This window comes from Cygnus atratus, chromosome 14 (genome assembly GCF_013377495.2).
Source record: "Cygnus atratus isolate AKBS03 ecotype Queensland, Australia chromosome 14, CAtr_DNAZoo_HiC_assembly, whole genome shotgun sequence".
Taxonomy (NCBI): Eukaryota; Metazoa; Chordata; class Aves; order Anseriformes; family Anatidae; genus Cygnus; species Cygnus atratus.
The window spans coordinates 8,610,408-8,624,862 of record NC_066375.1 but is presented as its reverse complement, the minus strand read 5'-3'; the positions used below and the strand labels follow the sequence as shown (position 1 = coordinate 8,624,862).

Here is a 14,455-nt window from a genome sequence, read left to right as displayed (position 1 = left end):
ATATTTTAGTTGTAAACACTCTAACATAATTACAACCTTTCTCAGCCAGGGAGAACTAAATAAAAACTTAATTTGTCACATTAATTTTGTGCAAAAATGCAGATACCCTAAGCCAGTGGGTTCAATTAATCCTTAACTCCCATATTATTTCATAAAAACAACTTTAAAAGCCACCATTGATATTTTTAGAATACAGTAAAATGGACCATCTATTGCCTTTTTTTTCAAGGGACTTTCATAACTGGTAGACAAATAATATTGATATATCGTGCACATGCTGAATCTGGACAGACAACTCCCAGTAAATAGTCTGTTTGTGAGATAGACTCTGCCTTTCTGTTTGCCTAGTCCACAAACAGGAGGATTTGTTATTTACAGTTTTTACCCAGCACTCTGGTTCTGTGCATTGCTGCAAATATTCCAAATCTGAGCTACTGATAAAATCCTCTGCTGTTTTTTTCTCTTGTTGAGGGGGGTGGGGGTGGGGGTTGTAATTCCAAGAGTCGAGTTTCAGGACAAACACACATGATTATGAAGACAAAATTAGTTTCTTATAAATATTCCACAGTATTTGCTTAAAATGAGCTATTTCTTCAAACATTTTCCTGCCAAGAACATTCCTCCAGCTGCACAGAGTCAGCTGGAAACAACTTCTTTCTTTTCTATTAAGAAAAGATGAAGTACTGAAACATCAGTTCTTTTACCTTTGTACAGCACAAAAACAGAGGCTGATTTTTTTATGCTGCTGAATCAAATTCTGTGACTTTTTTTGTTTTGCTTTTGATGTTTATTATTGATTTTGGAAGTCTTTCTTTTTGCGTGCTTATTCTAGAGGCCTGACTCATTTTAAAAAAAATGGGTAGGCACCCTCTTTCTGAAAACCAAGACTTATTAATCAGCATCTGGATGCCCAGTATTGAGTCACGCAAAGTCACTGGTCACTTTTGAAAATATAGATACCTTGAGGGTTCTGTTCCCACTGAAAGCCATTCATTACCTTCAGTGGGTAAGATTATTATTATTATTATTTTTCATTCCTGTCCTAATGGTCCTTCTCACACAGAGTCCAAGTTAAATTTATGGCTGATTGTCACCATTTCCCTAACCACAAACCAGAGCTCAAGCATGCAAAAATAAACTAGTGACTCAGACTAATGACATCTTCTTATAAAATGTCACTTTTCAAAAAAAGAAAGTAACCTGGCACTCTTCAGTGTGTGAAATGATGCTGTATCACACAAGAATGTCTAGAATATATTAGCAAACCACAGAAAGAGGCTTGTTGTACGTACTCGAACTAAATGTGTTTTGGATTTTGAAGGACACGCACCTCCCTCCATTCTGAATATCTCTAATTCAGGTTTTAATCCAATCCACAGCACGTCCCAGCTGACAAGTAGGAGTTCATATAAAACAGCTAATGCAGTTGCCAAATACCAGACTGATTCACTTGAAAATCTCTTGGTAAAAAGGGTCCTGTTGCTACGTTTCTATCCAGCTCCAGATCTCAATTTATCAAATACTGGAAAAGGAAGTTGGATCTGGGATTTTGGCTGGCAGGTTCATCCCCAGATCACAAGTTAATGACTTGCTCAGGATTTACATCTGAAAAATATGCTTAGAAATGTAGGTAACCCATATTTACAAATCCTTATTTCTTGGCGTGTTAGTTGTTAATGCACGAAGTGTTCTCACCTGAGGTTAGAGTATCAAAATAGCCTAAGTGGGTGAGACATGGAGGTTCATCTAGCTCTGTATCTTATGTTTGGCGGTGGGCAATAGCAGACATACATAAAAAGCAACCGGGGGATCATATAATGATGCTTCCCCAGAATACTCCCCGGAACCATCGACAGTTTGGGGCTCAGAGGCTTCCAGAATTGCTGTCTTTATTTTTAATATCTTTTGATGCTAACAACTTACCTCTCCCAGGTGCTTTGCATGCAAATACTGGACAGACTGTGCTTTGAAGAAAGTATAATCTGTCGGCATGAGAGGAGAAAGCGTGCTAGGAAAAGGTGGAGAGGGTTCCCCAGGTGAGGCCATGGGTCAGCAGTGTAGACAGGAATACATCCCATAATCCTGGAGTCATAGAGGTCAGGGGCAGATTTTCTTTGGCCATGAACCCAGGCCCATGCAGCGTCCATTGAATCACTCCAATTGCAAAATAGAGTCACGGTGATTCAGAGAGCTGGTCCCAGTCCAAAATGAAGATCCTGGCAGTGCTGGGGAACCAGAGGTCAAGACCAGAGGTGGAGTTCAGAGGGCAGGTTTTGACGTGCAGTGACATTTTTTGTCCCTTAAAACCTATTTCTTGAGATGGCAACAATATAGGGGAATACTGGTACGTAACCAAGTTAGCTAGTTCCTTTTTGTGTTTGTGGGCATGAGAACTGAATATTGACACAGAGCAAAGATCCTTCTAGCTCAGCACTGTATCAGTGGCAGGGGCAGTGGTAGATGGCAAAGAGAAAAAAGTTAAAGGAAGAGGAACATGTATTCTCCTACTGTATCTCCCAAGCTTCAGTTCCAGAGGAGAGAGGAGTAAAATATATACTGAGTATCCTAAACCATAGGACTTCAGACGTAATGTTCACCCTTTGGGAATGTGTGGGCGACAGTATTGTATATTTGTGGTTTTAAACACAGTTAAACTTATTTACTTCAGAGCACAAAGGAAAACCAAACTGTTTGTGGAGAACAAACCAGGAAACTTGCTTAACTCTCCCCAGCTCTCTTTAACAATGGACCATAAATAGGTCAGACATTTCTTGGGAACCAGGGAAGATGAGTATTGGAAAATGCCACAAATTATGTTTAAAGAACATTAAAGTGGTGACAGACCAGTAAATGCTGGGAAATTCAAAGATACAACCAGAAGCTGTCTGTAGAGCTCATGCCAGAATGGGGGTGAGGGGCATGAGGCACATGCTGATGCAGTAAGACTAGCATGTTAACCTTCAGTATTGAAATCCTTGGCTGTTTTTGCAAGTATTTTTCCCCTAAAAATGTCATGAAACTTTTCTCATCTTGCCAGTTCACCCAGTTAACTAGAACTGCTCGAGGATGGGATTTACCTCAGTTGTGCTTGGCTGCCTACAGTTAAGCATCTAGTTTAAATTTGTCATCCCAGCGCACTGGAGAAAGGTAGATGCTTCCAGGGAGCAGTTTATGCAAACATGAGAGGTGTCTGAAGCCTGGGAAATAAATTGTTATTTGGCAGTGCTTTCTGCTTCTGCTGACTATTAGGGGCATGCAGAGAATTAGCCTAGACTTCACAACTTTGGTCAGACCAACTTTAAGGCAACTCAATTTAAGTAAAAGGAATTTTGGAAGTGTGTGTATGTTTGTTTGTTTGATTGTTTGGAAAAAAAAAAAGTTTGTTAGCCATTTAGAAAAAAAAAAGAGAAAAAGCAGGTTCCTTCTAAAAATAAATACATTTCTAAATCACATAGTTTCAAAGCAGAGCCTGAATACGTGCTTTTTGGAGCTCACAAACTAGGAGACTGGTTCCTGACATGAACATTTCTAAAATGGCATGAGTTGGGGGCTGACCTTATGACTTGTGTGGATCTGAATAATGTTTGGAGTATTTGATGCTGGTAGTTTTGTTTTTAATCTTCAACTTGATCTAATACTAATTTTCCTATTTTAAATATGGAGAATTTCCTACTGTGAATGCCATTTGCTGCAGTAACACAGATGGCTCTCAGACAGACATTCCTCTCTCCTTTTTTTTTTCTTTTTTTTTTTGTTTTTTTACAAACTGCTTTATTTGGGAATTTCAGATTTCTTGGCAGTTTGTAGTATAAATTAGGAGCAATAGTCCTGTGTCCTAACAAAGATGTGCTTAAGAAGTCTGATTGTTTGATAGGACCTTACCATGATTCTGAAATGTTTGGTTCCTGGTTTAAAAAAAAAAAAAAAAGTGAAAATCATCTTTAAAAACAACAACAACAACAGTATTTTCTATGAAATTGTATTCCATAATCCAGCAGACAACCAACAGCACTGAGCGGCTGACTGTCTGCTTAGGGTAGCCATGGCTTTGCTCATTGTCAAGGTTATTGTGATCGTGGTTGTTTGCTTCTCTAGTAGTGTTTTAGGGTGCCATAGTCAATTACAGAAGGATTATCAATGTGCCAGAGCCATAACTTGGTTGCTGGACACAATCATGTCACTCTTTCTATGTACCTCTTTTTCCTATTCTTGTCTAAGTGAGCGTAACGAGTGAGAAGAGGACATTTCAGTGATGGGGAGGTCAATTCTGTGATTACTGAACACATCAGAGATTTGAGTTAATCTGCAATAAATTAGTGAACTCCTAAATGGCTCTAATATCAGTTTCAAGAACTACTTGAAACCAGTATAAACACTACTTAAATCCAGTCCATAATCCTAACAGATATCTGTCCTGGTTTCAGTTAGGACAGAGTTAATTTTCCTCCTAGTAGCTGGTAGGGTGCTATGTTTTGGATTAGGATGAGAAGAGCGCTGATAACATGCTGATGTTTTAATTGTTGCAGAGCAGTGCTTACACCAAGCCAAGGACTTTTCAGCTTCTCGCTCTGTCCTGCCAGCGAGCAGGCTAGGGGTGCAGCAGGAGCTGGGAGGGGACAGACCCAGGACAGCTGACCCAAACTGGCCAAAGGGGTATTCCATACCATCTGACGTCATGCTGAACAATATATAGGGGTGGCTAGCTGGGGTGGGGGGGCCGGCTGCTCGGGGATAGGCTGGGCATTGGTCACCGGGTGGTGAGCAATTGCATTGTGCATCACTTGTTTCGTACACATTATTATTAGTAATACTATTATCATTATCATTATTATTTTTATTATTATTTTCCTATCTTAATAAACTGTCTTCATCTCAACTCACAGGCTTCACTTTCCCATTTCTCTCCCCCATCCCAGAGAGAGAGGGGGGAGGGTGAGCAAACGGCTGTGTGGTGTTTAGCTGCCGGCCGGGTTAAACCACAACAGTCCTTTTGGCCACGTTGGAAAGGAAAAGCACTGGCCCACCCCATCCATTTTGTCTTGAGTATCAGGATCCCCAGTCCAGTTAGCAAGAAAGTTATGTCTGTTTATTTATTACGTGTGTAAATCTACACATGCAAGTGATTTCTCAGATATATGTCAGTCACTGCAGTGGAGGCAAACTGGAACTGATGGGTAAATGGTTATATTTGGTACATGTATTTTGAGCACTTTGATCAGTTGCAAAGAAAAACCCGGCTTCCTTTAGAAACCAAACTTTGCATTTCTGCAGTAATCAGTTATGCCTCCACAAAATGAATAGGAAAGGGTCTCTAATTAAAACTGTAGCACATGGTGCTTTTGCAGTATACAGATGTCAGCTGGGGACCAGTGTGTTTAAAAGCCTGCCTGGGTTTGCACAGTGCAGTGAATCTCAGCTGAAGGGCTGTGTTCACACACATAACTGCGTATCATTTATCAGTCAGATTTGTTGGACACTGTCACGACCCCAATGTTCACTTGAGCAAACATAGGCATCCTGCTGGTGTAAGCTAAAGTTATTGCATTAAACCAGGGCTGATGCTTGTACTAGGAAGTGAGTGCCTGCCATGTATGAAAACAGAAATAATGTTGTTATGGCTGAGAAAGAGAATGCTTGTAAATATTGTAGTCACTGGCTTTTGTGTGGGTTACATCAAGATTGTATTCAAACATTGACAGGTTAATTACATGTTTCGAAGCTTGTTTACTGTGATCTGAGAGGAAAGTGTTATTAAAGAAGTATTCAGCATCTAATAGTGCTTTTTTTTTTTCTCTCTCTCTCTTTTCCCTTCTCAATGTTTTCCTCTAGCTGATTACTCCTCATGCCATCCGTGTACAGACGCCTCCCCGACATATCCCAGGGGTTGTAGAAGTCACATTGTCCTACAAGTCTAAGCAGTTTTGTAAGGGAACACCTGGAAGATTCATTTACACAGGTAAGGATACTTTAGTGCTAGATATAACATCAAGAAATAGGGCAGGCAATATATCACACTTGCTGGGGCTTCAGCTTTCATCGTTAAAAGCTGTACCATGTTTTATTATTTTGGCTGATCACATCATTGAATATACCAATATAAGGTTGGATTCTGAAATGGAGGTCTGTGTAGAGATGAATCTGAAAGCATACCCATGTGGGATTTGTGTTTGCTCGTTTGTCCTCCCTATAGGACAGCTCTTTACCTGAGGGTTGGGGGTGTAGAGGAAGGAAAGAAACAGATGCTCCTATCCCTAAAGGAACTGAGGAAACGTGCAAGCATCAGGAGCCAGGCACACCAGTGTGATCATGAACCTACTTTCCCAGAAGCATCTTGCTAAATATCTGCATCTTGTGTTGTAACAGTGACATGGCCCGGCAAGTGTTGAAAGCAGCAGCCTGTTTGCCTTCCCATCTCACTGTAACATACTTGTCTCTGCCTTCCAGGGAGGCCAAGTAGCTTTTGCCCCAGTTGATGCTGCAGACATAGTGACTTGCAGTGTTTTGGGGTGGCATCCACACTGAGACCACTGAGTAGAGAGGTCTGGCCTGAAGAGTTGTTAACAAAACTGCTAAGACGTTCCAGGTACTGTCAATGCTAAACCACTCTGAGTAGTGATAAGGAAATGGGAAATGAACCAAGTAGCAGCCTACCATTTTTAAAATAACATGTGTTGTTGATTCCTTGGAAGCTATGCATGCTTCAAGAATTAACGGCTTGTTCTGGGTTTGGTTGTGCTTGTTGTTTGACCTATAGTGCAGACAGGTCTACTGCTTCTGTAACTGTTTGCCTGAACTGTGCTTCATCACAATCCAATGCAATGCCTTTCCTCATTCTTGTTTGCCCCTAAAACCTTAAGAATAATATGCAACATAAGTGCCTGTGGCTATGGGGCACACTGAATTAACAGTGGGCACATATACTGCTCCTACTGTGAGTGTACAAACATGGACTCGAGGCAGAGGATGGACTTCTGTGCTCCAGCTGGGTAAAGAAGCTGTCATTTGATTTCCTTAACACAGAGCAAGTTGAATAAAGGTGTTGTATAAAGTTTTGTTGTCTTCTTCCAAATACCCACTCCTCTGGTTGGGATTTTGCACTGGGTTTCCTTAAGCTGGGTCTTAAAGCGTTCATGTATCGCCTTGCTCACTAAGCAGAAGGCATTGGTGGAGAGTGTGTGTATTTAATGTAAGCATTATGATTTTAACAATGTGTGGGAAATTCATGTAGTGAACAATAATGCACCATATCAAAAAGTTATTTAGGATTTGAATGTGGTGGAACAAAAGAACAAGAAAACGCAAAGGATCAAATTGCCAGCTGGTGCAAACTGGCAGTGTATACCGCATGAAAGTATCAGCCAGAGCTCTAGACGGTTTGACTGCGAATCCTTTCCCTTCTGGACTTTGTACAATAAGTTGTGCTGTCCTTCTGCTTGTTGTTGAGCCACTTGGGCTGGTGAAACAGCAAGTATGCTTGCAAAGAAGACAGGGAGGAAAGCTGACTCCCCTCAACTTTGCAAAGAAATTTATGGGGCCTTCTTTATGCAATTTAAATGTAAAAATGACTTGGACCCATTTTGATTTTCTTTTCAGATCACTATTAAATAGCTTTTCTAGGAAAAAGGTTGAATGTGGAAATAAGTTGTCCCAATAGGGAAAGTGTTTCCATCTATGCATTTTCAGGTTAGTGTTTAAAACGCATTATTTTTTATTTAATAAATGAAAGTTATGAAGTACTAAACAACAATGATAAAATCAAAGGTGATCCAGTCCATGGACAATTCTCTTACTTATGCAGCTTTTATGGAGCTATGGTAGATATAGAAATGCTATTGTGACTGAAATTATACCTCATACAATTTGCATTTTTTGCAGTTCTTTCACAGGCAGCCTGAACTTAAATGTGTCTTTTTTTAAGGACTAAATAAAAGTAAAGTAAAAACAATTAATGCATCCTGACCTTCAGAAGTGCCTTCCAGCCCTTTAAACAAAATGCAGGTTCAGTACATGCCTGCCGATTAGTTTTAGTTAATTGAAAATTATAGGATTGACCCAAGAGGAAAATTTTGTTTGCACTCCAATCACTTTTACAAATTAAGGAAAATTACCACAATTTTGTTTAGCTAAGGTTTCACACTGAGTTCACGAAATTAGCTCAGCCATCCCAACAAAGTCAGCACTTTGTTAGTGAGCACTAGAAAAAAACTAATAGTCTATGGTGTGTACAAACGAAGCATAGAAAAGCTATGATGCTTTAGAGAACTAGGCCAAGTGTTTTTAATTAGGATTATTGGTTCATTGTAAGTTTTGAAGAACAATCAAACTAGCAGATTAGCTGTTTCTTTTAAAGCTAGAATTTCTTGCCATTCATTTTTCCCATGAGAACTTGTTTTAACTCCCACATAGCACTATTTTTTTCTTTTTTCTTTTTCTTTCCTTTTTTTTTTTAACAAGGCCTGCAGGAAATGGACCAATTGGAAGTTGGGATACAGTAACATTCCCCAGCATCACTCCAGCCGATGGGAGTTTTTCACAATGTTCTTCAGTGAACTCAGTGTTCTGGAACATATTACAAAACCACAGAGGCCAAATGTTTTCTCAGAGGAGTTTGGCCTCTGTTTTTGGCCGAAAACATTTCAGCATCACTTGCTGCTTATTTACCCTGCTATTAGGAACAAGAAAATGGGAAAGAAAAAAAAGGGAAAAGACAAAAGAGAAAAAAAAAGAGAGTGTGCGAGAGAAAGAGAGAGAAAAGGACCTGGGGTTTGTGGGCGGTGCAGGAGTTGATCAAGCGTAGTTTCCTTTCTGGTGAGAATGTCCCTGCTCGTTAATGGTCCCATTTTGTGGTCAGGTCTCATTTAGAAGAAATTATTTTTAATCAGTGTTCAACAAAATATCCCCTCAAGCCACCTGGCTGTAAACTGTTTTTTTCTTACTGTTAAGTACTTAAGTTCTCAGAAGAAAATACCCAGTGACCCATTAATTTTAGCCTTTTTTTCCCCTTTAACTGCAAATAACTTAGTAACATGATCTCTAAGTAGTCCATGTGCCATCTAGGAATCAAGGTCACATATATACAGAGAAATTCTGGTTTTTTCAAGTATTTTTTTGAAAGAAATAAACCAGTGTCAACCCTGTGCTTACAAGGAAGCATAGCTTTTTTATTTCCCATCTGCAAAGCAAGCTAATAGCATGCACTTACAGAGCAATTATTTCTTAAATTTTGATCTTTGACATTCCTTAGAGAATGTTACTAGAAATATAAAAGTATGAACACATCTTATATGTATGTTCACATTGGAATTGTATTGAAAGTTCATACTGCAGACAGAAGTACCCAAACCGGCGAAGCATCATGCTGGTCAGTGTTTTCCTGTGGTACCCTTCATCTGTAAATCTCTTCAGGTACTGAAGAGCACTGAACAAATTCAGCTTCACATCACAACTTATGAATCAGGTATGTGTCACTACCAGTATTTTAGAAGCAGGGAAAGCAAGTGAAACTAAGAAGCCATTATGTATACAAATCCATATGTAGTTTGCCAAGGTGACTCAGGGCATATATGGTTGAATTAAATAAGGGATGAGAATTGGCACAAATTTGTGATACCTAGTCAGGCCTTTGAGCTTTTTTTTTTTTCTTTTTTTTTTTCTATCATTGCTTGTTTGTTTGTTTGTTTTATTTAAAAGCACAAATTAAATAAAAAAATGCATTACGGACAGCATGATTTTCACAGATGAATTTTACTATGAATGGTGGTACTAGACCATGAGATTTGAGTGGAACTGTAAGTGTGTATGTGAAAGGAGCATTATCTCACCATGTATTGGAAAGGACATATGGAATGTCCAAAAAATGCATTATGCTTCTACCACCTGCTCCATGTAAGGTTTTGTGCTTTGGTTCCAAAACCAGAGCAGAGGATTACATAGCAGACAGAAGTTCATAACTTTGTCACTAAGTTATGAACATGGGATTAATTCAGATTCTTGTCTGTGTACTACCCACAAATACTGACTTTTATTATTATTATTATTATTATTATTATTATTATTTTATAAAATTGGTTATGTGCTTGAATACCAGTTGGAATTTAGGGACTGTTTTCCTTTGTATATTAGTCTTGCAGGGAGGCTGTGGACTAAACCATTTGTGTGCTGACAACGTGTCCAGAGAGACAGGCAAGTCTCCCTGCAGTTCCTTTGAGGTTTCTTATAAACTCTGGGATATGGTATGACTCTGATCAGGGGGATGTCGGATCAGCATGGTCTCTGTCAAACAGGGCTTGCTGCGCAGTGTGATTAAACCAGATGCTGAGTGCTGATCCTCCAGAACAGAACAGAATAGTTCAGTAGGAAGGGACGATCATTTAGTCCAACTGCAGTAATTGTGATGAAGGCAGAGTAGGTCAGAGTGGAGCACTGGGAAGGCTGGTCATGTTTGCATTATACTTTTGGACCATTGTGAATAGAGTGGTGTAGAAATGCTAGCATTGTGAAGGTCAGGGTCTTTGCAGAATTTCTGGGAAACTGCATCTTTCTCTGAAATGTCATAGGGCTTCTCAGAGAACTTGTCATTCCCCTAGTTGCTACAAAGAAGAAACAGCCTCATGTGGAAAAATCCCTGCTCAATCCTCATTTCACCCTTTACTTACTTCCAAAAACAGTTGCATCTGTGTACAAACAGGAAGAGCCTTGCAGATCACAGATGGTTTGAGTGACATTTTCAAGATCCTCATTTTTAGGTAGCTTCAAGTTTACTTTTATCTCTTTAAATGATTTAATTTACAGAAGTGTAGGGTTAATTGTTAATGAGAATCATTCCCTTCTCGTTTCTTAAGTCAAATACCTCCAAAAGTAAGAGACTAAAAACTACTCATCACCATTTGAATTTTCATTCTGTGGCTGTAGAAGCAGAGATGTAAGTCTTCTTCACAGCTCTGCTCAGAATTGGAACCACTTATCCCTAAAGTTTCCAGCCTGGTAAATTTCAGCGATCCCTTTGCAAAGAATAATTTCTGCTTTCAAGAAGGCAACAATGACTGTGCAAGCTTGAAAAGATACGTAATCAATTAAGCAATCAGATTTCAGAATGGAGAGTTCTGGAGTTTGTAGAACCAAAGGAAAAAAAAAAGTGATAAGAGACAGACTGGCTGTCAAGAGATTCCTGTAGCCCCTCTGGAGCCTTGCTTGATCCCTCTGGGCTAGAGCTTGACCCTTATACCAGCTAACCTTGGCCATAGCTGTATATCTGCTAGTTCCTGAGAAATGTTAAAACCTAGTGACAGTTATTCTCAATATTCTCAACATCAGTATTACACAAGCTCATTAGTTTTACAATGGCCTATTCATGTGTGTTTATTATTAAAACATGAACACTGAAATAGCTGATTAGTATAAATGAGGAGAGAAGGACACCATCAACAGAACAATAAAAATAATATAAAATAAAATAAAGACAGCATCTCAGATGCTCTTGTGTTTTATCTTGGTGTGTTTATAAAATGCTTCACCCTCAAATATATGATGATCATTAATCTGAAAAGAAATATTGAACACATCACTTCTCCAAAAGAGTGACCAGCTTTGAGATCTACTATCTAGCAAATGAATGCCATTTGGTCTTAACAGCAGTTTTTATCTGCCTTTCACTAGTAAATATTTATAGGTGTGGCAGAATGAAAACTTTCGGACAGCTCAAAGTTAGTCAGCTGCCAAGTACTACAGAAGAACAGAATAAAATCCCTCAATTCAAATCAATGTATGATGTTTAAAATAAGAGCTGGTGTCTTGTCTTTCCTCATAGCATCATGCAGGTAAAATACAGATGGGAAAACAGGTGAGGGATTGGTGCACTCACACCAGTGGTCTGCTCTTGGGCGTTACCTGCCCTGGAAAAAGGAAGTTTCCTTCAGGAAATCTATTTGAGTTTAAGCTTAAACCTGGCCCTTTCTGAGATCCAGTCCATTAACTTAGCTACTCTGCTGAGTCAATGTTAATACCTTGCCTGCCTGGACTCTCTGGAAATTTTTAGTGCAGATAAGCTAATAAATGGTTGCAGCTGTCTTGGAGCAAGCTATCCTATATGAAATAATATAGGAATCCTTGTTATTTAGTGGTGGGGTTGGATGTCGCTACGAAGGTGGTTGTTTTGGTGTTTGTTAGGACTTGCACAGTAAAGTGTGGATAGTTATCAGGGTTGAATATTAGGAATATTATTAGGAAGGTTTGTTGGTTTGGTTTGCAGAAATTCAGGAATGGAAGCTGAGAGGAATCAGAATTGATTGCGGGGGAAAAGGGTGTTATCAGACAGTGAGGAGGTGGCAGAGGTAGACTGGAAAATCCCTTTTGTATGCTAATAGGAACACAGAACCTTTATATCTTTAGTATTTCGTAAACACTGGCAGCACCATAACACACTGCAAGAAACAATCACTAAAAGTGTGCAGTGTACCTGTAGGACAGCTGCAAAATGGAAGCAATTACAGCAACCGTCAGAATAAAGCTGGCTGTGAAGGAAACATATTATTTTGCATATTTTATGTATACACTTTCCAAGAAATATGACCTTTATTTTCTAGTTAGAGGGAAGTGCAATCAGAGTCTACAGAGCAAAGGGTAGCTGGATCATTAAAAAGAATATTTTCTCTGATATTAGAAGTCTAAATGGGCACTAGTCCTTATTCACAACCTTGGCTTTTTCTGTCTGCCCTGAGTTAATAAGTGATAAGGCCAAAAGAGAAATAAATCACTGAAGTCCCTGTCCAAAGAAAACATATTGACTACAGCCAAGCAAATAACAGCCCATAACCAATGGTCCCATTCATCATTCATGTAATAGGGATATAAAGTATTCTCTACCTATGAAACCATAGAGTAGGAAAAAGCCTGATAAGCCCCCAATCTAAGCTATGTGATTTGATTATTAAAGGACATGAACTGTTTGTCACATACCTTTAATCTTTAAGATGTGTTGCCATTTCTAAACTATAAATTTGTGGTAAAGGATTAGAAAGCTATTAACGATAAAGGTATAAACTAGACTTTATAAGGATTCCTGCAATTGTCATGCAACCCTGTAGACCCTTGGAACCTTAACCTATTGAATATGATATAACGTAGTTATCTGACCTTCAAAGCCAATAAACCATGTTTTGCTTTTCAAGTTCCAGACTTATTCCATGATAAATTAACCCTCTGGCTTCTCAAAAATAAGCCTTGTAAATTCTTTTCTTTATCCCCACACCAAAACCTTTAAATTTTCATGCCTTTGCTTCAAAACTCTCTTATTCCATGCTAAAATTGTTAATCTTTTTTTATTCTCCTTTTAGCTCATGTCAGTTGATAAGATATTATTCCCTCTTTTAAAAAAATGGCCAATAAAACAGAGAGCTGAGATGAATTTCTAAAAAGCCTCAATTGTGTTCTTTTTCTACAGGCGGCTTCACTGTCTTGTTTCTTAATGTATGGATATTCAGATTAGACAAATGCCACAGAAATGGGTAGCTAATAATAGCAACAGTGGCTACTCTAGTTACTTTAATGTGTTTTGATCCTGTGCCCTGAAAAGGGGGACAAGGCACTATCTTTTGGTGGACCAAAAAGCCATGTCCTCAGCTACTCGTTGCCAATGAAATGTTTCACAGACTGTTAGCTGGGAATTCTGGCAATCTTGTGGGTATATATTTACCTATCTCATCCTTCCTGTGCTTCTCATAGGGTGCAGCAGCTTTTGATTTCTGCCTGGAACCGTGTGCAGGATTTATTGTGTGTTGTTGAGAAATGGCTAAACTGTGGGCCAAGTTGTCAGAGGTGCCTGAGCGCACGGCATGCTGGCTCTGGGGAGGACGTCAGGATGTGAATTTAGTGCACAACCACCTGCGGCACACTCTTGCACAGCGCTGCTTGTGAAACAGCCCCCTTTAAACTGTGCTTAATCCTTTGACGTGCTTGTTAGTGGGGGTTCGTTTTGCTTAGGCATTTTCTTACACTGGTGAACGCTGTACAGCTGACTGTGGCAGTGTGGCGTGGAACTGTTGTTCCCCAGAGGCAGGAATTGGGCAGCCTCGCTTGCTTTGAGCTTTGTACTAGCATCCCTACCCAGCCAGTAATGCTTATCTAGGCTGGTTAAATCTTGCTGACAGCAGTGACTGCAGAGTAGATGTGCCCCAATACAGCCCATGTCTACAGATTCTGGCTTTTTTGTTAATATACAGATAAAAGGAAAATCTTGTACTTGCAGCCTTTCATCTCAGTGGATGCAAGACCAATTTATTGCATGGAGTGTGAAGTTCTTTGTACTTTTCTGCTATCTTGCAAGAACTCACACAGGCTCTTCTGCTTAGTTATGAAGATATCAAGTGTATAAGTGATGTGGTCTGCCGTGGTGTCTGGATAGAGATGCTGAAACAGTTTTGTCCCAGAATGACTAGGCTCAATCCTGGCAGCTTCTCAG

The 14,455-nt window shown here is 39.4% G+C and overlaps 1 protein-coding gene across 5 annotated transcripts in view; it reads left to right on the top strand.

The window, feature by feature from the left end:
* Positions 1-14,455, top strand: part of EBF1 (EBF transcription factor 1) — a 273,984-nt gene that overhangs the window by 202,394 nt on the left and 57,135 nt on the right. For all 5 annotated transcript variants that reach the window (XM_035559572.2, XM_035559571.2, XM_035559574.2 and 2 more), the window contains exon 10: positions 5,830-5,956. In XM_035559572.2, the coding sequence (XP_035415465.1) occupies positions 5,830-5,956 (127 nt within the window). The remainder of the gene's footprint in view (positions 1-5,829; positions 5,957-14,455) is intronic.